This window comes from Delphinus delphis, chromosome 3 (assembly GCF_949987515.2).
Source record: "Delphinus delphis chromosome 3, mDelDel1.2, whole genome shotgun sequence".
Taxonomy (NCBI): Eukaryota; Metazoa; Chordata; class Mammalia; order Artiodactyla; family Delphinidae; genus Delphinus; species Delphinus delphis.
In genome coordinates this window covers 12,022,690-12,045,872 of record NC_082685.1, presented here as the reverse complement: position 1 = coordinate 12,045,872, position 23,183 = coordinate 12,022,690, and the positions used below count along the sequence as shown (strand labels likewise).

Sequence of the window (23,183 nt, the reverse complement as noted above, 5' to 3'; positions counted from 1 at the left end):
TAGTTGCGGTGAGCGGGGGATACCCTTCGTTGTGCTACGTGGGCTTCTTGTTGCAGTGGTTTCTCTTGTTGCGGCGGAGCACAGGCTCTAGGTGTGCAGGCTTCCGTAGTTGTGGCTCGCGGGCTTCGCTGTTCCACGGCATGTGGGATCTTCCCAGACCAGGGCTCGAACCCGTGTCCCCAGCATTGGCAGGTGGATTCTTAACCACTGCACCACCAGGGAAGCCCCTCAATAGTCTATTGATTGAACTGCAAGCAGAGATAGTCAAATTCTATATCACACTGGGTGATTTTAGCATATATCACTCCATAATTGATACAATAAGGAGACCAAAAAAAAAATCAGTAGGGCTTCCCTGGTGGCGCAGTTGTTGAGAGTCCGCCTGCTGATGCAGGGGACACGGGTTCGTGCCCCAGTCCGGGAAGATCCCACATGCCGCGGAGCGGCTGGGCCCGTGAGCCATGGCCGGTGAGCCTGCGCGTCCGGAGCCTGTGCTCCGCAACGGGAGAGGCCACAACAGTGAGAGGCCCGCATACCGGAAAAAAAAAAATCAGTAAAAATAAGATTTCAACGTGATTAACCAACTTGACCTATTGGGCATATATAGAAAATGCACTCAATCGTCCACATTGATCTTTCAGCGTAAACAGTTCACCTACTAAGTTTAACCACAAGTGCATGAGAGCAAATCTCAATAAATTTCAAAGAATTAAAATTATACAGAGTATGTTCTTTAGCCACAATGCAATGATACTAAAAACCAATAACAAAAGAAGGAAAAGAGGTCCTCCATATAATTGGATACTAAAAAACGCACTTCTATATAACTCATGGATTAAATAAAAACTCTCAATTGACTTTATTCAAGTCAATTTCTCTGCATAGATTGCAGCAGAAATGAGGAAAATGAGGATGACTCAAAAGGGAGAGATGAAACGAGAACTGGTTTATCTAAGTATAATGTGAAAGCAAATGAGTGTTCACTACAAGTTTACAAACACATGGCCTGCACATCTGATAATAATTTTTTCCTCCAGCTTTATTGAGATTAATTGACTTTGGTTAACACCGGATAATTACACATTTGATTTTACTAGTGCTTAATATAGACAAATTTCTGTACACATATATTAAACTATCTCATATATTCCCATATATGAGATATATTCCCTATATCACTATTAAATATGTAATATTTTGCCAATTTATAGATGTCAACTGAACTCAGAGAGTTAAGTTAGCTGATAAATGACAGGTAGTGAAACACAGGATAGAAGGATTTTTTTTTTTGCTGCTGCTGCTGCTGCATTGCAGCCTGTGGGATCTTAGTTCCCCGACCAGGGATTGAACCCGTGTTCCCTGCAGTGGAAGCTCAGAGTCCTAACCACTGGACCTCCGGGGAATTCCCAGGATAGAAGGATTTAATACAAAGATATCTGATTTGAAAACCCATGATTAATCACTTTGCGAGGAGAACTGAATTATGGAAGAGTCGGGAATTCTGGCATACCCAGTATTTCATTCCCTTTGACTCTTTCTAGAAGCCCACACCCAAGGCAGATGACAGAATCATGAAAAAGAAAATGTTCCAGAGATCAGCGTCCTCAAGTCTCCCTTTATGGCTCTGTTCCTCAGGCTGTAGATGGAGGGGTTCACCATAGGGCTGACCACAGTATTCATCACTGAGGCCACTGCCCTCCTCCTGGGGGAGAGAGTAGCTGCAGAACTAAGGTAAACTCCAACACAGGTCCTACAGAATAAGAAAACGACAGACAGGTGAGACCCAAAGGTGGAAAAAGCTTTATACTTCCCACCAATTGATGGGATCCTCAGGATGGACAAGACAATGCGAGTGTAAGAGAAAATTATCCCTGAGAGGGGACCGACACCTAACAGGCTAGTCACTAGATGCATCAGGATGTCATTGATAAGAGTATCAGAACAGGCGAGTCTGAGGATCTGAGCAAGTTCATAGAAGAAGTGGGGGATTTTCAAGTCTGTGCAGGACAGATGCAACACCATCAGACTGTGGAGCAAGGTGTTCATAACGCTAATGAACAAGGAGCAAAGAATCATCAGACCACAGAGACGGGGGTTCATGATGACTGCATAATACAGAGGGTGGCAGATGGCCATGTAGCGGTCATAAGCCATTATGGTCAGGAGCAAATTGTCCATACATATGAAAACCATGAAAAAATACACCTGAATGAGGCAGCCTGCATCGGTGATGACTTTGTTCCCTGTCTGGATGTTCACCAACATCTTGGGGACTATAGTGGAGGTGAAACAGATGTCAACAAAGGACAGGTGGGAGAGGAAGAAGTGCATGGGGGTGTGGAGGTGGGAGTCTGAGCTGATGGCCAGGATGGTGAGCAGATTCCCCAGCACAGTGATCAGGTTCATGGACAGGAAGAGCCCAAAGAGAAGGGGCTGCAGTTCTGGATCCTCTGAGAGGCCCAGGAGGAGGAATTCTGAGACACCAGTCTGGTTTTCTGATTCCATGTTGTTGATGAGTCTACTGGAAAATAGAGACATGAATTACCATGAAACAGACACACAGACGTCACTTGTTTGAGAGAAGTCATTTAAACAATTATTCCCTTCTGGTTGCTCTACTCATTTCTTCCTTCACCAAGTAATTTTTTAATGACTTCTAAGTACCATACATTTTGTTCTAATACTAAAATTTAAAAATTAAAACATTTTATTAAAAATTAAAATATTTTATTCTTTTAAGAACTATCATGCCTGCATGGCATTTTAAAATCTATGATTAGGGCTTCCCTGGTGGTGCAGTGGTTAGGAATCGCCTGCCAACGCAGGGAACACGGGTTCAAGCCCTGGTCCGTGAAGATCCCACATGCCCTGGAGTGACTAAGCCTGTGTGCCACAACTACTGAGCCTGTGCTCTAGAGCCTGAGAGCCACAACTAATGGGCCTGCAAGCCACAACTACTGAAGCCCGTGCACCTAGAGCCTGTGTTCTGCAACAAGAGAAGCCACTGCAATGAGAAGCCTGTGCACTGCAAGAAAGAGTAGCCCCCGCTCACTGCAACTAGAGAAATCCCATGCACAGCAGTGAAGACCCAACACAGCCAAAAATAAATAAATAAAATAAATTTATTAAATAAATAAATAAAATCTGTGATTAAATTCTCATCGTTTCTTCACATAGGGTCAAACCTGGTTGGATGACTGCACTTTCTCAGAGAATTTTAACTCTGTAGTTAACTTTATACTGAGTCTGCTCAGAATGGCAAATCTCAGGTATTGCTGGAAATTACAAGCTCAAATTCTTTACTGTCTCAATGTGAGAAATAATATCATTAATCCATTCCTTTAAATATTCTACTTTTTACAAATTGGATCAAACCACTCTATTGGAACCTGTCTATATAGAAAGAATTGTTTTGCTGCAATCTGTCATTTGCCATCAGCCTACAGTGAGGGACATTTATAAGAAAAGGTTAAATGATTCTACATCTTGTCTATTGTGGAAGTGTCATACCTGTAGGGGAAATTCCTCCTGTCTGGCCCTTAAAACAAGAATAGCTAATGCTTTTTCTGAAAAACTGATTTAGGGAGTTCCCTGGCAGTCCAGTAGTTAGGACTCGGAGCTTTCACTGCCGTGGCCCCAGGTTCAGTCCCTGGTCAGGGAACTGAGATCCTGCAAGTCTAGAAACTCAGAAAGAGTCATTTTATAGCATATTTCAACTAGTTGTTCCTTGGTAGCTACCTTTTTGGACATGTCTATATGGCAATGGCTTTGTAATTATCCCCTACCCTCCAAGTACTCTTTCTTTTAAAAATTTATTTATTTATTTTTGACTGCGTTGGGTCTTCGTTTCTGCTTGCAGCCTTTCTCTAGCTGCGGCGAGTGGCGGCTACTCTTCGTTGCGGGGCGCGAGCTTCTCATTGCAGTGACTTCTCATTGCGGAGCACGGGCTCTAGGCGCACGGGCTTCAGTAGTTGTGGCACGTGGGCTCAGTAGTTGTGGCTCGTGAGCTCTAGAGCTCAGTCTCAGTAGCTGTGGTGCATGGGCTTAGTTGCTCCGTGGCGTGTGGTAACTTTCTGGACCAGGGCTCGAACTCGTGTTACCTGCATTGGCAGGCGGATTCTTAACCACTGCGCCACCAGGGAAGCCCCTCCAAGTACTCTTGAATGCATTTAACCCTGTGCATTTTTGCAGAGCAATCTTCTTCCCAAGCGTGCCAGGGAAGGTCCAGCACATCCTTCTGGAACACTTCAATGGCATTCTACCCAATAAACCCCCAAGTCTTCACTTTGGCATTCAAGTTCTTCCAACATCTGGGCCCTGTAATAATTACACATGGGGCAAGGTACTCTCAGCAATGAATTTACCTTGTAAAACTGACACTCCATGTGGTTTCATTGAGAAAGCTTCAAGAGTGAATAATTCTAGGAGCTGGTGTGCAAATACCAGCAGGACACATAACTGATGAAGATGTGTCATTTCCTGCTCTAATCAAAAGCAAATTATTCATCTCAGAATACGAGCTTTGGAAGGACACATATTTGTAACAGAAGTGAAGGGAGGATGGAATGCATAGAGTCTTGAGAGAGCAAAGGAAACAAGTGAGCATTTTTAAGCTCTGCCTTCACACTGGCTGGCATGTGGGAGGGAACTCATGAACTAGCCAATGCTAACATCCAGACCCCTTGACAGGATCAGAACCCAGGCAATGGTTTATGAAGCAAAGGAGGAAGGTCAGGTGTCTAGTCACAAAGGAAAAGAAGTTGAACAAAGTTCAAAGGACATTTGTGTCCTTCAAATTAATAAGACATATGCATTAGATAGGAAACGTTCTGAGTACTAGGGACATAGGGAATACTCCAGAAATATTGGCTCTCATTGCCATTATTGTTTTTTATTAATAACAGAATAGTTATTGTTATATTAGTCTTTATGGAAGAGAAAATATTGAGCTTACTTAAGGATGCTCCTCTTCCGCTTAATTTTCTGATGCACAGACTGATCTGTTTAACTGTCACAATTCCAGAAACATGAATGAAATTTCAATATTTGGAAAGTTTAAAAAGGCAAGAAAGAGATTTTGTAATTTTTCTGTTTTTCTTTTTCGTTCTTTTTTTTTTTTTTAGCTTATAAACAATAGGAGTTTATTTCTCATAATTCTGGAGGCTGGAATGAAAGTCTGAGATCAGGGTGCCAGCATGTTGAGTGATGGAGAGAGGTTCGGCCTGGAGGCTAGAGACTTCTTACATCCTTACCTGGCAGAAGGGGTGAGGGATCTCTTTTATAAGACACTAATCCCATTCATGAGGGCTCTACCTTCATGACTTAAGCACCTCCCAAAGGCCCCACTTCATAATACCATCATATGTGGGGGTTAGGATTTCCGCACATATATTCTGGGGGTACACAAACTTTTAGACCATAACACACATATTGGCATAATCCTTTTCATATTTTTTCAGTGTATTTAGGTTTCCTTTCTGTTATTGATTATTTATGTTTTTTAATTTAATTTAATTTTTTATTGAAGTATAGTTGATTTACAATGTTGTGCCAATGTCTGCTGAACAGCAAAGTCACCGTTATATATAATATATATAATATATATGTTATATATTATATATATAATATATATATATACTCTTTTTCATATTCTTTTCCATTATGGTTTATCATAGGATATTGAATATAGTTCTCTGTGCTATACAGTAGGACCTTGTTGTTTTCTGTTTTTCTTAAAGAAAATGTTGAAGACCTTCTCAAAAAATTAAAAATAGAATTACCATATGATCCAGCAATTCCACTTCTGGGTCTGCATCCAAAAGATCTGATAGTAGGATCTCCAAGAGCTATTTATACACCCATGTTCTTAGCAGCATTATTTACAATAACTGAAAGGTGGAAGCAGCCCATGTCTCCAGTGACAGATGAATGAATAAGCAAAATGTGGAATATACATACAGTGGAATATTAAATATTATTCAGCCTTAAAAAGGAAGGGCATTCTGACACATGCTACAACATGGATGAACCTTGAGGACATAATGCTAAGTGAAAAAAACCAGTCACAAAAGAAAAATGCGGTAAGAGTCCACTTATATGAAGTACTTAGAGTAGTCAAATTCATACAGAGAGTAGAAGGCAGAAGGGTGGTTGCCAGGGGCTGGGGGGATGGCAGAATGGGGAGGGGTAGCGTTTCATGAGGACAGAGTTTCAGTTTTGCAACATGAAAATTGTTCTGGGGATGGATGGTGGTGATGGTTGCACAACAATGGGATTGAACTTAATGCTACTGAACTGCATACTTAAAATAGCTTAAAGGGTACATTTTATTTGATATATTTTGTCATGGTTAAAAAAGTAAATGAATTAATAAAAAATCCCGAAGGAACTCTTTCTGGTTTGCTTTACTCATGCTCCGGCCCACTGTGCTGCGAGAAATCAGTTGCCCCTCATTTCTCGAACTTCATAGATGTTCTTAGGGAACAAAACCCCACCCTCGCTTCTGTTTTATGCTTCTCCCTCAGCCAGAGAATCCTGCAGATCAGGGAATACTTAACACCATTCATGGAGACTCAGATCTTACCTCCTCCTGTTCTTGGTAGGATCACATCCAAGTCCGGCTTAGAAGTAACTGGGTGAGTGCTGTCTCCTGGAAGAATCCACGGCAGGAGACAGACTTAGATCCTTACCAACTCTGTCCCCTCAGTCTACTTCAGGATCTTTGGACCTTTCCAAAGAGGCAAGAAAGGACTGACTAGGCGGTTCTCCAAGTGTCTACCAATTGTTCTTAGGAATGAGGGGGAAGGAGCCATCCATAATGAGTCCCCAGGGATCAGAAGCTAAAAGGATAATGAGAATTACAGAGCTTTCAACACCCAGCCTCCATGCTCCACCTACCAGGGGACAAAATAAGGACACTGATAAGTTGGTTATTCTCAAGGAAGATAGTACTTACGATGGCACTATGGTTTTTAGACTTTAGTGTGCATCAGAATCACCCAAAGTGTTTGTTAAACAGATCTCTGGGTCCTACCCTAGAGTTTCTGATTGACTAGGTCTGGGGTGGAGTCCAAGAATTTGCATTTCTAACAAGTCCCCAGGTGCTGTTGATGCTGATACTGCTGGTCAGGGGGTCACACTTCAAGAATTACTGCTGTAGAAATTCCTAAAGCGTGGTGTGGAATCAGCCACATCTGGATTCAAATTCTGTATAAAGCCAAGGAGGAAAATCCTTGAACATGTTGAGCTTTTGTTTCCCATCTGGATAATGGGAGTGAGAATGTAGGAGTACCTTACATTTCAGGAGTACATGTGAAAAGGAAAAAAATAAAGCCCACAGCAGAGTATGCATTTATTGGGACTCAGACCAGGCCACCCCCAAATATGCCAAAGTGTCATAATGATTATTTTGAATTAAAGTTACTTTAGGGACTTCCCTGGTGGTCCAGTGGTTAAGAGTCTACGCTCCCAATGCAGGGGGCCTGGGTTCAATCCCTGGTCAGGGAACTAAGATCCTGCAAGCCACACAGCTCAGCCAAAAAAAAAAAAAAACTTCACAAAAATGTCCAATGCAAGAGGGACACTTTGACCCTCCCCTCTGTCTCCTTGAAAGCAGAAAATAAATCTCCCCTGTGAAAAGGTACCCTCCCTGTACCAGGAGGATGGAAAAATCCTTATCACCAGAGATAGGGAGCCCAGGGCCAAGAAGGCTATATAAACAGATCTTGTTACTTCTTCATTAATTAGCCATCCAAGCCTATTTTTCTTTGTATGGTCAACTCCTCACAAATTTATTGTTCTTTTGTCTAAAAAGTATAAAAGCTGCCTGCCTTGGTCACTTCTTAGATCCTATTTCTATGAGACTTCTGTATGTATGACTTAATTTTTGTTTCTCCTTTTAATCTGTCTTGTGTCAATTTAATTATTAGATCGCCCAGAAGAACTCAAGAAGGAGGAGGGGATATTTCCCCTCCCCAACACGTTCATTGTTCATATCCTTATTATTTTTAAATTTTATTGGAGTATAGTTGATTTACAATGTTGTTTTAGTTTCAGGTGTACAGCAAAATGATTCAATTATACATATACGTATATTCATTCTTTTTCAGATTCTTTACCCATATAGGTTATTACCTAATATTGAGTAGAGTTCCCTGTGCCATACAGTAGGTCCTTGTTGTTTACCTATTTTATATATAGTACTGTGTGTATGTTAATCTCAAGCTCCTAATTTATCCCTCCCCACCACGTTTCCCCTTTGGTAACCATAGGTTTGTTTTTGAAATCTGTGAGTCTGTTTCTGTTTTGTAAATAAATTTATTTATATCATTTTTTTAAAAAATAGATTCCACATATGAGTCATATCATATGGTATTTATCTTTCTCTGTCTGACTTACTTGACTTATTATGATAATCTCTAGGTCCATCCCTGTTGCTGCAATTATTCATATTATTTATATTACGATTACCAGGACTTGAGGAGATCGCGACCTGATTCCTCCCTTTGAGCGGCGTGTGTTGGAGGGTTTAGGGCGGAAAGGACAGGAATGTAAAGGAGGAAGAGGAAGAGGCAGAAGAGAGAGAACATCCAGGGACAACACTTATGAGTTGTGAAGAAGGAGGACCATCTTGAAAATTCCATGAGGATCCTTAATCACAGCAAGGAGCAAGTTGTCTGGGGAGACTGACCCCCTTTCCTTGAATCTCAGTGTCTTCCTTAAAGGGTTGGATCCAAAACCAGCAGTGTGAGGATTCAACAGCACAGTTCTCCTCCTTCCCTTCCCGGGACATAAAGGGATGCATTGGAGCAGCCTGGAATTCTCAGAAAATTTTGAGAAGTATTGATTCCTTTGAGTAGTGAATTGGCCCATGCAATTTTAAGGTGAGAGAAAGGGGTCAGGAGAGCCACAAGCAATTGCAAATCTAGTGCCAGGGGACTTGGAAATAGGCCAGAAAAATCGGGAGGGCAGTTAGACAGTGATTCTCACTCTTGACCAGGTGTCAGAGTCACCTAAAGGGTTTCTTAAAACACAGGTTGCTGGGCACCACCCCAGAGTTTCAGCATGTCTAGATGAAGTCTGAGAAATTGCATTTCAGAGAACTCCCCAGGTAATGCTGATATGACTGGTAGAACCTGCTGCATAATTTTTTGGGTCCCAGTGCAAAATGAAAATGTGGGACCCCATGTTGAAAAAATGTCAAGACAGTGATAGCAGAGCATTCAACCAAGAGTGGGGTCCTCTGTGGCTCTCCTGGTTGCACACCCATGAACCCAGCCCTGGCTGCTGGTCTAGGGACACATTGTGAGAACAATTGGTTTAGACTTCCTACTTAATTAACCTAGGACTACCTCCAAATAGGAAAAATAATGATAACAATAATAATGTTGCCCCCTTTCCTCTAGAACTTACAAGGATTTCTGTGTCTCCAGGATGGCCCCACAGGAGACCACAGGGGCTGAGTTTCTCCCCAGGATGTAGATGTTGAAGATAAACGGATGCTTGAGAATTTCAAGGAGACAGTCATGTGTGCCGTTTCTGGACAATACACATTCTCTAAGAAGCAACAAGGTAGCAAAGCTTTCTGGTTGGTTGGTGTGAGATTGTGTTGATAGGGGACACTCAGTATATTTACAGTTTTTCTCTGGCCCTAGGGGCCTTGTCTCCAAAGCTCCTCATTAGCGAAAGTGTTCTATCTTCACTCCAATCCTGCAGCAGACGGAAGGAAACTACTGGCTTGCTAATCCCCTGAGCCGGGGTAAGCATGTGGCCTTTCCTCTCTCCTGCCTCTTGTACCAAAGCTCACAGTCTGGGATGATCAAGATGCCCAACAGGCTCAGCGGCCATGGCTCACGGACCCAGCCGCTCCGCGGCATGTGGGATCTTCCCGGACCGGGGCACGAACCCGTGTCCCCTGCATCGGCAGGCGGACTCTCAACCATGCGCCACCAGGGAAGCCCTGGCTCTTCTTTTCTTTTATTATTATTATTATTATTTTTGCGGTACGCGGGCCTCTCACCGCTGTGGCCTCTCCCGTTGCAGAGCACAGGCTCCGGACGCGCAGGCCCAGCGGCCATGGCTCACGGGCCCAGCCGCTCTGCGGCATGTGGGATCTTCCCGGACCGGGGCACGAACCCGTGTCCCCTGCATCGGCAGGCGGACTCTCAACCACTGCGCCACCAGGGAAGCCCTCTTTTTTGTTTTTAGTATTTATTTATTTGGCTGCGCCAGATCTTCGTTGCCACGTGCGGGATCTTCCTCGCGGCATGTGGGATCTAGTTTCCTGACCAGGGATGCAACCTGGGCTCCCTGCATTGGAAGCGCGGAGTCTTAGCCAGTGGACCACCAGGGAAGTCCCGTCATTTGCTTTCTTCCTTATTTGATTTTTCTGTGTATATGTTGTGTTGTTTATTTTACATTCCTGGTACTTAGAATAGTGCATGGTATACAGTAAGTACTCAATAAACATCAATTCAATGAATGAATAATTACCCTGTAAAAATACGCAACAATTTAGACTTCCGTAGGCAGCGAACCACTCTATTGATACCACTGAATACAGTCGACCCTGGGGGTCGGTAGATCCGCGATTGGCTGAATCCGCAGATGCGGGACCCGCTGAATGGGAGGGCAGAGTGTAATACTACACCATGTTACATAAGGGACTTGAACATCTTTGGCTTTTGGTATGCGTGGGGCGGTGGTCCTGGAACCAATCCTCCGCAGATACTGAGGGACGACTGAACTTGTATCTTTACTTGTACAATTAAAAGGAACTAGTGTAAACAGCGTGTGTATTCTTTGGTTTAACAATAATCCTATATAAATCAGTAACACTGAGCCTGTTACTGTTTGGGCTAGATGACTGTGTAAATCTAGTCAGGGAGAATAGGGTGTGTCTTTTAAGCCTTTAGTCCTTTCAGTTGTCATAGTTATCATAGATAAAAGTCAGTGACCTTGTGCATTTCTCCAGACAGAAAGCTTGCTGTAGCTGAGAAGTATGTGGACATCAGCCTGGTCCAAGCTCTTACCTCGCTGACTGTGGATTTCTGTGTCTTTCGGTGAGTAACGAATAAGAGTTTGTGGCAGGGGCTCCCCACTGCCCTTCACGTTGTAAGATAATTTTTACCCTGCAGAACATTTTCTCTTGACTGTGGGCATCCGGGTGCATTTGAGATTGAGGTATCTTGTGAAATGAAATTTTTCAGTTATTTATGTTGGGTAAGCGTCGACTGAAAAAAGTGCACAACGTGCGAGTTGTGAGTTAGGTTTTATTTGGGGTAAAATGAGGACTGTAGCCTAGGAGACAGCCTCTCAGATAGCTCAGAGGAACTGGTCCCATAAAGGTAAGGGGGAGGTCAGTATACATGTGATTTGGGTGAAGGGGGACACGTGCAATGAAGCACACAGGTTGGCAGAGGGTTGCTACTAGTCATGAGGAACAGATGTCTCTGTCAATGATTTTAGTCCTTTTCTAGATATAAGAAGATGCAAGGAATTGGTCTCATAAAATCTTCTCCTGAAGAATATCTAACTATCTGAAGACCTGTTCTGCCTGTTTTTCCCAGAGCACAGAGCGCTCATTCCCCAGCTCTGCCCCGAACTCCTTTCAGGGTGTATTGAAGGTCAGCCACTGCAGTGGCTAGTTACTTCATCCTTGTAGAGGCAGACTGCAGTTTTTCATCCACAAAGGCTTTGTTCACAGGATGTCAGGATGGACAATTTATTACCTTTTAATTATGAGTTCTACTATTAAGGTCAGCTTTGTTCTTTTCAAGCGAGCTCAGCTAACCTGACAACCCCCAACGCTTGAAAGTCAAGACATTCTTTAAAAAGTGATGCAAATTTCATTAAGGTACTACCTGAAATGAGAGTTCAATTGACTTTGTATGGAATGAGTTTTACCTCGTGCTGTGTTAATTAAATATTTGTTTTTCCCCAAAGCATATAAAACATAATAAAAGCAAATTAGTCATCAACTTTTAAGTGCAAGTAATTTGGTTATAAAAGAGTATTCTCGTACAGAATTTGATGCTTCCTTTACTTAAATAGAATTCACATTATTTTAAAAGCTCACTAACAAGCTTCTTGGTTTTTTTGTTTTGTTTTGTTTTTTTGCGGTACGCGGGCCTCTTACTGTTGTGGCCTCTTCCGTTGTGGAGCAGTCTCCGGACGCGCAGGCTCAGTAGCCATGGCTCACGGGCCCAGCCGCTCCGCGGCATGTGGGATCTTCCCGGACCGGGGCACGAGCCCGTGTCCCCTGCATCGGCAGGCGGACTCTCAACCACTGCGTCACCAGGGAAGCCCAAGCTTCTTGTTTTTATCACGTATTACATATATTTTAGTGATTATCATTTATTATTTATTTTAAAAAATTTATTATTTATTTATTATTATTATTTTGGCTGCGTTGGGTCTTCGTGGCAGTGTGCGGGCTTCTCATTGTGGTGGCTTCTCTTTTTGCAGAGCCGGGCTGTAAGTGCACAGGCTTCAGTAGTTGTGGCTCATGGGCTCTCTAGAGCACAGGCTCAGTAGTTGTGGCGCACGGGCTTAGTTGCTCTGCCGCACGTGGGATCTTCCTGGACCAGTGCTTGAACCTGTGTCCCCTGCATTGGCAGGCGGACTCTTAACCACTGCGCCACCAGGGAAGTCCCCTATTCTTATCATTTAGTGTGTGCACACTGAAAAATTCCCCGGGTGAGTTTTTGTCTCCTGTCAGTGGTCCACAAATATTTATTACATGCCTACATCGAGCCTGTTCCTGTTTGCTCAGGCCCACGGGTACAATGGCAAATAAAATTTATAAGGATTAGGTCCCCTGGAGTTTACAGTCCAACCATCAAGCCTACTTGTAAATGATAGCTGGTTTTGAGTTATTTTATTTTTTAAATTATTGTTTGGCCCTGCCCATGGCATGTGGGATCGTAGTTCCCTGACCAGGGGTGGAATCCATGCCCCCTGCATTGGGAGCAGAGAGTGTTAACCATTGGACCACCAGAGAAATCCCTGAGTTATTTTAAATGAGAGCATGTCAATGGAGGACTCAGTCTAAGGGCTCATAAAGCCTCTTGGAGAAAAAAAATTTATTGAAGCCAAAATCCAGTCTTAGAAATGACTAGGATACAGACAGGCAGTGGGCTAGGCTGTGATGGGGCCAGGAATGGGGAGAACATTTTAGCAGGACTCTGCACATGTAAAATCCCTGAAGCAGCTAAAATCCCTGGATTGTACCAGGATGTGAGCAAGACAGGACATGGCTGAGAAAAGCAGCAAGAGAGGAGGAAAGTGAACTAGATTGCAGGAGTCTCAGCCACATGACTTGTAATCTGGAAAGCAAGTTCAGGGTTTAATTTAATTTAATGCTGGTTGGAAGCCATTGTGAGCCGGGGCATCAACCATTAGATTTGTGTTTAGCAGAGCTAGCTGCACCGTGAGGATGCTGGGTGAGGATGGAGTACAGAGGACAAGCTTGACTGGTGGAGAAAAGATGAAGGGTTAGTAGTAGGATTTAGGAATGAGTGATGGTCATCTAGACTCTTGGTGGCTACAAAGTAGAACAAAGTGATGATCTGGGGGGATAGATTGAAGGTGGAATCCATACTCATTCATTTCTGCACCCAGAATGCTGTACACTTTACGATGTGGCTAGTGATGTGCTAGTGACTGGGTATAGGGTTTTAATAAGAAAAGGCCATTCTCTTGGACGTTACAATCTAGTGGAAGAGAAAATATAAGTAAGCAAAGAACTAAATATATAATTACAAATTCTGAGGGCTACATAGGGAGACTCAGACAATAAGATTGGCTTTATATTAAATATGGGGCTCACAATAAAGGTGATTCTGAGGAAATGACATTTAAATGGACAGAAAAATGACAAAGGAAAAATTATCCATGTGTGGCAGGGAACGGGGAAGAATTTAGTAGTTGAGATTTTCTCTGGAGAGAGCACCATTGAAATGATTGGAGTTGGGTGGAGAGAGGGTGTGGCTTGCATTAGTCTCTGTCAGTTTCTGCTGTGGGGTAGGGTGAAGTCTACAAAGGAATAGTTTTAGGTTTCAGGTGATTGCTGCCTTTGGGGGATGGGGGAGGAAGTGTGCCCATATTTTAAAATTTCAATGGCTGTTGTGGGCTGAGGGGAGAGGAGTCAAGGATTCTGTGGGTTTTAGTTGAGTCCAGCCCACAGGAGGGGAGAAGTGCTTATCAAATAATTAATCTTCAGTTTTAATTAATTACAGCTGTGGGGTGGGGTAAAGGATGTGATACCAGTGATGCCTTCTGCCTGCTCTGAATACCTAGAGCATTAGTACTCCTTACTGAGAGTGCAGATGCTTGAAGTGAAAAGTTCTGGGGAAGAGATAAGTTCAGTCTGATAAGCTTCATCCAAGGTGCCTGCAAAACGTTTAGATGGCCATAGTTGAAAAGGCAGCAGGATACATGGGTCTTAAGCTCAGATTTGAGTTCTCAAACTGGAGATTTGGGTGTTATGAGCATAGAGATGGAATTTATTTATTTTTAATATTTATTTGGTTGCACCGGGTCTTAGTTGCGGCACCTGGGCTCCTTAGTGTGGCAGACGAACTCTTAGTTGTGGCATGCATGTGGGATCTAGTTCCCTGACCAGGGAATCTAACCCGGGCCCTCTGCATTGGGAGCGGAGTCTTCCGCTGCGCCACCAGGGAAGTCCCGAGATGGAATTTAATTTCAAGGGAATGCATAGATGTGGAATACACAGAATAAGGTGAGAGATAAGGGCCAGGACTGAGCCTTGAGGACAGTCAACAGTGGGAGAGGAGCTGGCCAATGATCCTGAAAGACAGTGGCCAGAGAAATAAGATGCTGTAAGGAACGGCACCAAAAACGGAGGAGAGCTTAAACAAGCTTTATTTGGGAACGCTCCCGGGCGAGGTTCACCGGTCCGAGAGAAAGGGGCCAGAGAAGTCGCGCCTGGGTGCGGGCGCGAACAAGATTTATAGGGGTGGACGCAGGGGAGACGCTTGCTGTGTGAAGCAACCCCCTTTTTTGGTAATCTTTTGGATGTTACGGCAATGTCGGATGTCGGTTGCATCAGCTTCAGAGCCGTTGGTTCCGCCCCTCGGGGAGCGGACGGTTGCATCAGCCTCAGAGCCGTTGGTACCGCCCCTCGGGGAGCGGGCGGTTGCATCAGCCTCAGAGCCGTTGGTTCCGCCCCTCGGGGAGCGGGAAGACCAGGGCCGAGTGCAAAGTCGTGGGCGGATGCCGTTCGTGTGTCCGGCTGCATTAACCACCCTGGCGGGGGATCCGTCTGACTCCCTGGGCCCTTCCCCGGACCTGCTGGCCTTACGGATGCCAACCGGGAGATTATGGTAACAAAAGCCCAGAACAGAGGCTGATTTACAGAAGAAAATAGTGATAGAATTTTTCTGATGAACGAACTAAGTCAAAGACAGGATGGCATTCACTGGATTAATCCTCTTAAATCCTTGGCAGTCTTGGCAGAGCAGTGTCAGTGAGGTGGTGGTGAGACAGAAACCAGTTTGGAGTGTAATTAAGGGAGGTGAGGAAATGGGGAGAATGAGAGGGTAGACCGGTCTTTCCAGAAGCTGGATGGAGAAAAGGAAGAGGGACTGAGCAGTAACTGTAGGGCTAAGGGGGACCCAAAGGCATGAATTTGTTTCAAGATGGGAGATTTTGGGCTTCCCTGGTGGCGCAGTGGTTGAGAGTCCGCCTGCCGATGCAGGGGACACGGGTTCGTGCCCCGGTCCGGGAAGATCCCACATGCCGCGGAGCGGCTGGGCCCGTGAGCCATGGCCGCTGAGCCTGCGCGTCCGGAGCCTGTGCTCCGCAACGGGAGAGGCCACAGCAGTGAGAGACCCGTGTACTGCAAAAAAAAAAGGGGAGATTTTTAATTTTTTTCAGATGAACAAGAACATTTATTTACAAAGAAGAGATGCAAGGCAATATGTATTAGAAAATACAAGGCAATATTTAGAAGATGTAAAACTATGCAATCACTTATTTTAAGATAACTCTCAAACTTTAGAAAAATTACAAAGGAAAAAGGAAAAAAAAATTAGTAAGGAAAATACCTGTCTCCAAGCCCATGCACTTTCTCTTCATTTTTTTTTAACATTCCTTTTTTTTTTTAATCTTTTGCATTAGGGTTTATCATAGGATATTGAATACAGTTCTCTGTGCTATACAGTAGGACTTCGTTGTAAGATGGGACATCTTTGATTATGTTTCAATGTTAGAAGTATGAGTACAGTGGAGTAGAAGTTGATGGTGATGGAAAAGAGCAAAGGAATAATTAATAAAGCAGGCTTTCTGAGAAGGTAGGAAGGGATTAGACCAGTGGTTCTTAAAGGGGAAATTTTGCCCTCTGGGGGGCATTTGGCAATATCCCTTTCACAACTAGAGGGGATACTACTGGATAGAGTCCACGGATGCTACTAAGCATCCTACAGTGATAGGATGGTACCCCCATAACAAAGAAGTATCCAGCTCAAAATGTGCCAAAGGTGGGAAACATGACGTAGCAAAGTAGCAGATATTGACGTTAGATAAGAAGGCAGACATATCTTGTTTGCAAAGTGAAAGAAACCATGATGCTGTGGAACTACTTTTGTACTAGTGGCAAGAAAATGAGGAATCCTTCTTTCATTGTTAAGAGTTTCTCTGCAAAGTAAGATGTAAGATCATTTGTTATTGAAGAGATAAGGTTGAGACCATATGAGATTCAAAATCTTGGAGGAATTGTGGAAAGGTCTTTGGATAACTAGGAGTTTAAATTGCCTGTTGGGCTTTTCCTTTAGTGTTGAAGCCTCATTTAGAGTATGTGGACTGAAATTTTTGGTGCTTCCCGTATAACTTATTGGATAGGAATTACCCAGGCAGGATAGACAGATGGTTGGAATTATCTAAGGCAGGTGTTATGATTCCTCAGAGAGGAATTTGAGGTTTTAGAAAATATATTATTGAAGGGATGGGCCATGGCATTTCATATGTAGTGCCAAGGAAATGAGGATTATAAATAGCAATATGGTGGAAGTATGGATGGCTTGGAAGCTTCTATGAGGTAGGAGAGCAGATGCAATACAGGCAAAAAAGTGAACAAGATGGAAGTATACCTACTGTGTTCAGAAAGTGGAATGTCTGACTTTTTGCCTTCGTAGAGAGCAAGGTGATGATAAATTTAAGGTGTTTGGTTGAGATGTGGAAGCCATGGACGTTTGCTAGTTTATGCCCAAGAACATGGAATCATCTTCAATCCGAGCAGGGATGGGAGTTAAAATGAAGAATGGGAGTCAGGTGACAGTGACTTTAATGGGTCAGGTCTATATGTTGGTGCTAATTCAGGGGAGAAGCCAGTGAGGTGCCTCAGTGGAGATGGAATTTTTGATAAGTGGTGGGTAATGTGGTTTCATAATGTGGAGAATGTACATTAGGAATGGAGAAGGTCAAGAATACCCACTATATTGCTTTGAGGTTGTACATGGCGTGCAAAACAATGACCCAGGATCACAGACAGCTTGAATCTGAAAGGAACACATGTTGGATGCATGGTGATGTAATTGTCCTAAGTGCAAAGGAGAAACAGAAAGCTTGTGAATTCTCTTGTTAGTATTTCTTTATTTCAGAGCCCTGCCTGGAGTGGATCATAGAAGCAGTAAGAGAAGCATCCTTGTTCTCCTGGTTGCTGTCTGATCATATTTACTACTTACGGACTTGCAGAATGGCAGCCCCACATCTGTCCACTATATGTGGTGAGTTCCTAGGGTAGATTCACTTTACCAGGATTAAGTGGGCACAGGATAAGGGAGTTGAGTAGCCACAGGGGACTGGGAAGAAGGGGCTGAAATGAAAGGAGGTGGGTATGGAGCTCTGTGAACACTTGGTGCCCCAGAATTTGCTCATGTCGGATTCAGTGCCCTTTGGGATTCTAGAGGAAGGGCGTATGTGCGTGGTGGGGAGAGGGAAGAAAATTTCGGGGTGGCATCTCCTTATCCCATCCATTTGTTTTATAAAGCTGGGAAGGGTAACAACTCAACCTTTCTGACTTTCAACTTCCCTTGCTAGGAAAGTTGAGACTATGTATGTGCCTAGAAACTCATGTCACCCTCTCCTCTAGCTCTGCCTGTCCTAGACCCTTCCTGTGCCCATGAGAGGATCACAGAGATGGAAAACTTGCACTCTGGGTTACAAGTGAGTCATAATTTTTTTTCTTTCTCCTAAAATACATTCCTGTCCCCTGGGGTGAATGCATCTCCTTCCAGTACTCTGGAACCTCATAACCCCTCCTGCATTTTGAAACTTCTGATGGTGGTTAAGGGACTTCCAAAAAAAAATTCTTCTATTACCTTACTACTTACAGTTTTTTTTCAGGCATCTCTCCTGCTTAGTGCTGTTAGTAAAAGAAGTAAAAAGTAAAAGAAGGATATAAGACTGTCTTAGCCTCAAAAATGTATGGCCACTCTGTGGGAAATAATTTTTTCATTTAGGAAGTATTTCTCTCATTCTTGCAACGTGTTCAGGTCTCTGATTAACCCTGCAGATAGAAGAGAGTACGATTATGAAAGCTTTCAGGCTAGGAGTGGAGAGATACATTTCATCATGTGTTAGAGAGGCCTTAAATTCTTGAGGCTGGTTGAAATTCCTTAAGGCGTGAGCATGAATAGAGAAGGAAAGATTCTGAGAACTAAATCCTGGGTTAAATGAAGAGCCCTCATCAGAATCTTGAATTTACTGTGAAACAGGTGTTTCATTTCCAGTGCTGTGGTGCATGATCCTCTCCCCAGCAACATTGGTGGGGTTGGTGGCTGGTTGAGACAGGATGTGTTGTCATTTTAGAACTCAATAACCTTTGAGGATGTGGCCGTGGACTTCACCCAGGAGGAGTGGGCATTGCTGAATTCATCTCAGAGAAAACTGCACAGAGATGTGATGCTAGAGAACTATAGAAACTTGGTTTCACTGGGTAAGACTAACAGAATCCCTTGATTTATTTACTGAATTTGAGCATGGATTTCTTGGGTGAGTAAGACCCAATCGACTTGTGATACAGACTATAGGAGTTTTTTTTTGTAGGCTTTTACTTTTAAGAAAAATTGCCATATTGAGACCTAATTCACATACCATAATTTACTCATTTGAAGTGTACAATACAATGGTTTTTTTTTCTAGTACATTCATATAGCTGTGCAACCGTCACCACTGTCTTAATTCCATAACATTTTTGTTGCTCCACCTACAGGGTGTTTGATTCCTCCCTGCGTGCAGCCCCTGGCAACAACTAATCTACTTTCCTTTTCTACAGGTTTCCCTATTCAGCATTTCATATTAATGGAATCATACCAAATGTGGTCTTTTGTGACTTATTTTTTCACTTAGTGTAATGTTTTCAAGGTTCATCTTTGTTGTAGCATATGTCAGTACTTCTGTCCTATTCATTGCTGAATAATATTCTCTTGCATAGATATACAACATTTTGTTTATCCATTCATCAGTTGATGGACATTTGGCTTTTGACACTTGCTGTTACGAACAGTGCTGCTACAAACACTCACATACAAGTTTTTGTGTGGACATATGTTGTCCTTTATCTTGGATATATGCCTAAGAGTAAAATTGTTGGGTCATTTGGTAACTTTATACTTAACATTTTGAGGAGCTGCCAAACTGTTTTCCAAACTGGCTGTATCATTTTACATTCCCTTCAGCAACTTCCAAATTCTCCACATTCTTACCAACACTTATTTCCCGTCTTTTTTTTTTTTGCGGTACGCGGGTCTCTCACTGTTGTGGCCTCCCGTTGCGGAGCACAGGCTCTGGACGCGCAGGCTCCGGACGCGCGGGCTCCGGACATGCAGGCTTGGCGGCCATGGCTCACGGGCCCAGCCGCTCTGCAGCGTGTGGGATCTTCCCGGACCGGGGCACGAACCCGTGTCCCCTGCATTGGCAGGCGGACTCTCAACCACTGCGCCACCAGGGAAGCTCGGGATGGGAATATTCTTAAATTAAAATGTCACAGATCCTGTTCACTTACCAAGGTTCAGTAATTTCTCTTGGAAAGACAATTTTCCATTTATGGAAAGTTGATCTCTGAAATGCTTTACTTTTGCTTTCTCTGTTAGAATTTTGTCATTTTGCTGCTTATAAAGTCACAACTGCCTGTCTTCAGAACCTCAAAGAACAAGTTGTTGTCACAGTTTGATGGTAGTTTTTGTTGTATACTGCATGGTCCTCTCATATGTACCTTTCCCCATAATAGGACATCAACTCAGCAAGCCTCCTCTCATCACCCAGATGGAGCAGGAAGATGAAATGGACATAGTAGAGAGAAGAATTCACCAAGACACCTGTTCGGGTGAGCACCAGGCATATATGAATGTCTTGCCTACAGGATCAGTTCCCTGTGCTAAACATCCCACCATTTTATACTCTAGGAACTTGAGGTTATGTTTCCCATTTGTTTCAGATTGGGTTGGGGCATTACCTGCTTTTTGTCAGCATATTGTCACCATGTCTTTTCCAAAACTTTTTCCCACTTTGTTCAGATGAGCTGATTCTCCTTCAAACCAAACAACAACAGCAAAAACAAGGTATTTTGGAGAAATATACGCTCAATGGCAAGAAGGTAAGAGTCACATGGGATAATTTCTTGTCCTCACATTAGAAGTCCAGAATTCTATAAGATAGAAAAGGACTAGAGGGTAATATGAGTGATATCACACTCATTTCACCAATAGAAAGCAGAAGATTCTCTAAGTATTCATTTGAAGGAAACTCATAACTTAGTTCCAAAAATGGTTACAGAGAATCCCCAAGGTAAATAATTGCATAATGGGATTAGTTGTTAAATGTTTAAGATACTCACTCTAAGGCAATTTTATCTTAAATCTGTTGAAGAGACTCCAGTGAAGCCATCTGGTAGAGCAATCAGCTTATTCAAGCTGATAAACTCAGTCAGAAACTGCATATTCACTAAGAAAATGTGAAACTCTCATGCTAATAAAGTGCTCATGAGATGTATCAGAATTTATGTCAGGGGAGATTCTCAGTCATGAACATGATAAATCCTGTGATTGTAACTCATATTTTAATCAATAGGAACAAAGTCTTGGAGGCAATCCCATTCAATGCAGTGAAATTGTTGAAGCCTTGAGTGTGAAATTTAACATTACTCAGAATAAAATTTACCCTAGCAAGAAAGCCCATCGATACCTTGACTCTGCAAAAGCCCTTAGAGATTCTTCACATCTTAAGCCATCTGAGGGAATTCTTCCTCGGGAAAAATCTTATGAATGTAAAAAGGACGAGAATGCCTTCCTCAGGAGTTCTAACTTAGCTGGGCACAAGAGACAACATACAGAAGAGACATCCCATGAACGCAGTGACTTGGGGAAAGTCGTAAATTCAATCTCACACCTTAAGAAGGATGAAAAAACTCACTCTAGAGAGAAACCTTTTGAGTGTAATGAGTGTGGTAAAGTATTACAGAGCCATTCATCCATTAAGTTGCACATGAGAATCCACACTGGAGAAAAACCGTATAAGTGTGATCAGTGTGGGAAAGCCTACAGCTCAAGCTCTTACCTTACGCGTCACAAGAGAATTCATACCGGGGAGAAGCCCTATGAGTGCCGTGACTGTGGAAAAACCTTCCGAGATAGCTCACTTCTCAGACAACATTCAGGGACTCATTCAGAAGAAAAACCCTACAAATGTGATCAATGCACCAAAACCTTCAGTAGAAGCTATAGGCTTGCCATACACCAGATAACACATACTGGAGAGAAACCCTATACGTGCAATGACTGTGGGAAAACTTTCAGTATTCTCCCATATTTTAAAAGACATGAGAGAATCCACACTGGAGAGAAATCCGTTGAATGTAGCCATTGTGGTAAAGCCCTGAGTAGTCAGTCATCTCTTAAGGTACACCTGCGGATACATACTGGAGAGAAACCTTTCAAGTGTGATCAATGTGGGAAAGCTTTTAGGCTGAGCTCCAACCTTATCACGCACAAGAAAATTCATACTGGAGAGAAACCCTGTAAGTGCAATGACTGTGGGAAGGCTTTCAGGGATCGTTCATGTCTTAAAGAACATGTGAGAATTCACACTGGAGAAAAACCCTTTACATGTAATCAATGTGGAAAAGACTTCAGAGTGAAATCTTTCCTTATTTTGCACAAGAAAATTCACATGAAAATGAAACATGAATGTAAGGAATGTGGGAAAACCTTCCATGGTCTCTTATCTTATGGGAGGCATATGAAAATCCATACCAGGGACAAGAAACCTTTTAAGTGCAGTGAGTGTGGAAAAGCTTTTAGCAGGCATGTGTCCCTTACAGTACACATGAGAATTCACACTGGAGAGAAACCCTACGAGTGTAATCATTGTGGAAAATCCTTTAGTGTAAAGTGTAATCTCAATGTGCACAAAAGAATACATACTAAAGAAAAACCCTACAAATGCAATGTCTGTGGGCAAGGTTTCAGTAAATCCTTTCCCCTTCGGCGTCATGAGAGAACTCATGCTCGATAAATCCCCTTTTAATGATATCCACGTAAAGTAGCTTTCAGTGAACTCTCAATCTTTAAGGCATACAACCAAATGCTAAGTGAAAAGAACTGGTTGTGAAGAATGTGAGAAAGCCTCTAAGTAATGCATATATGGAAGAAACCTAAGTTATGCAATGACTGTGAGAAATCCTTTATTCATTCATTATCCCTTAGAAGATATGTGATAACGCTGAAGGGAAAATGTTTTAAGATCTTCAAGACTTGTTACTTGGGCTTCCCTGGTGGCGCAGTGGTTGAGAGTCCGCCTGCCGATGCAGGGGACACAGGTTCGTGCCCCAGTCCGGGAAGATCCCACATGCCGCAGAGCAGCTGGGCCCGTGAGCCATGGCCACTGAACCTGCGCGTCCGGAGCCTGTGCTCTGCAACGGGAGAGGCCACAACAGTGAGCGGGCCAAGTACTGCAAAAAAAAAAAAAAAAAAAAAAGTTGTTACTTGAGAAAAATAAATACCTAATGTTTTAAGCCAACATGTTTTCCATGTGTTTGTTCCTTTGTTTTGTGTGTGTGGTGGTGGTAGGGAGGTTTTTTGTTTTTCTTTTTTCACTCCTAATTGACTAGTCACTAATCAACAGAGTCCACAGATGGTCAGTTTTTAAAAATAAAGTTTTATATATAG

At 43.0% G+C, this 23,183-nt stretch overlaps 2 protein-coding genes across 2 annotated transcripts; one reads left to right on the top strand and one right to left on the bottom strand.

The window, feature by feature from the left end:
- Positions 1-1,569: 1,569 nt before the first annotated feature.
- LOC132421818 (olfactory receptor 7A10-like) lies at positions 1,570-2,508 on the bottom strand. Its single transcript, XM_060006644.1, has one exon. It carries the CDS (start codon positions 2,503-2,505, stop codon positions 1,570-1,572), a length of 936 nt encoding a protein of 311 aa, XP_059862627.1. The 5' UTR covers positions 2,506-2,508.
- A 15,205-nt stretch (positions 2,509-17,713) lies between these two features.
- Positions 17,714-22,530, top strand: ZNF93 (zinc finger protein 93). The gene is made up of 6 exons (XM_069540512.1): positions 17,714-17,744; positions 18,110-18,183; positions 18,829-18,955; positions 20,249-20,344; positions 20,535-20,614; positions 21,088-22,530. Exons 1-6 carry the CDS (start codon positions 17,714-17,716, stop codon positions 22,528-22,530), a joined length of 1,851 nt encoding a protein of 616 aa, XP_069396613.1.
- Positions 22,531-23,183: the final 653 nt, after the last annotated feature.

Coding starts and splice junctions, on each gene's coding strand:
- LOC132421818 (XM_060006644.1), bottom strand. CDS start 2,505: ATGGAATCAGAAAACCAGACTGGTGTCTCAGAATTCCTCCTCCTGGGC.
- ZNF93 (XM_069540512.1), top strand. CDS start 17,714: ATGGCAGCCCCACATCTGTCCACTATATGTG. Junction 17,745..18,109: donor ACATCTGTCCACTATATGTG/GTGAGTTCCTAG, acceptor CCTCTCCTCTAG/CTCTGCCTGTCCTAGACCCT. Junction 20,345..20,534: donor TCACCAAGACACCTGTTCGG/GTGAGCACCAGG, acceptor CACTTTGTTCAG/ATGAGCTGATTCTCCTTCAA.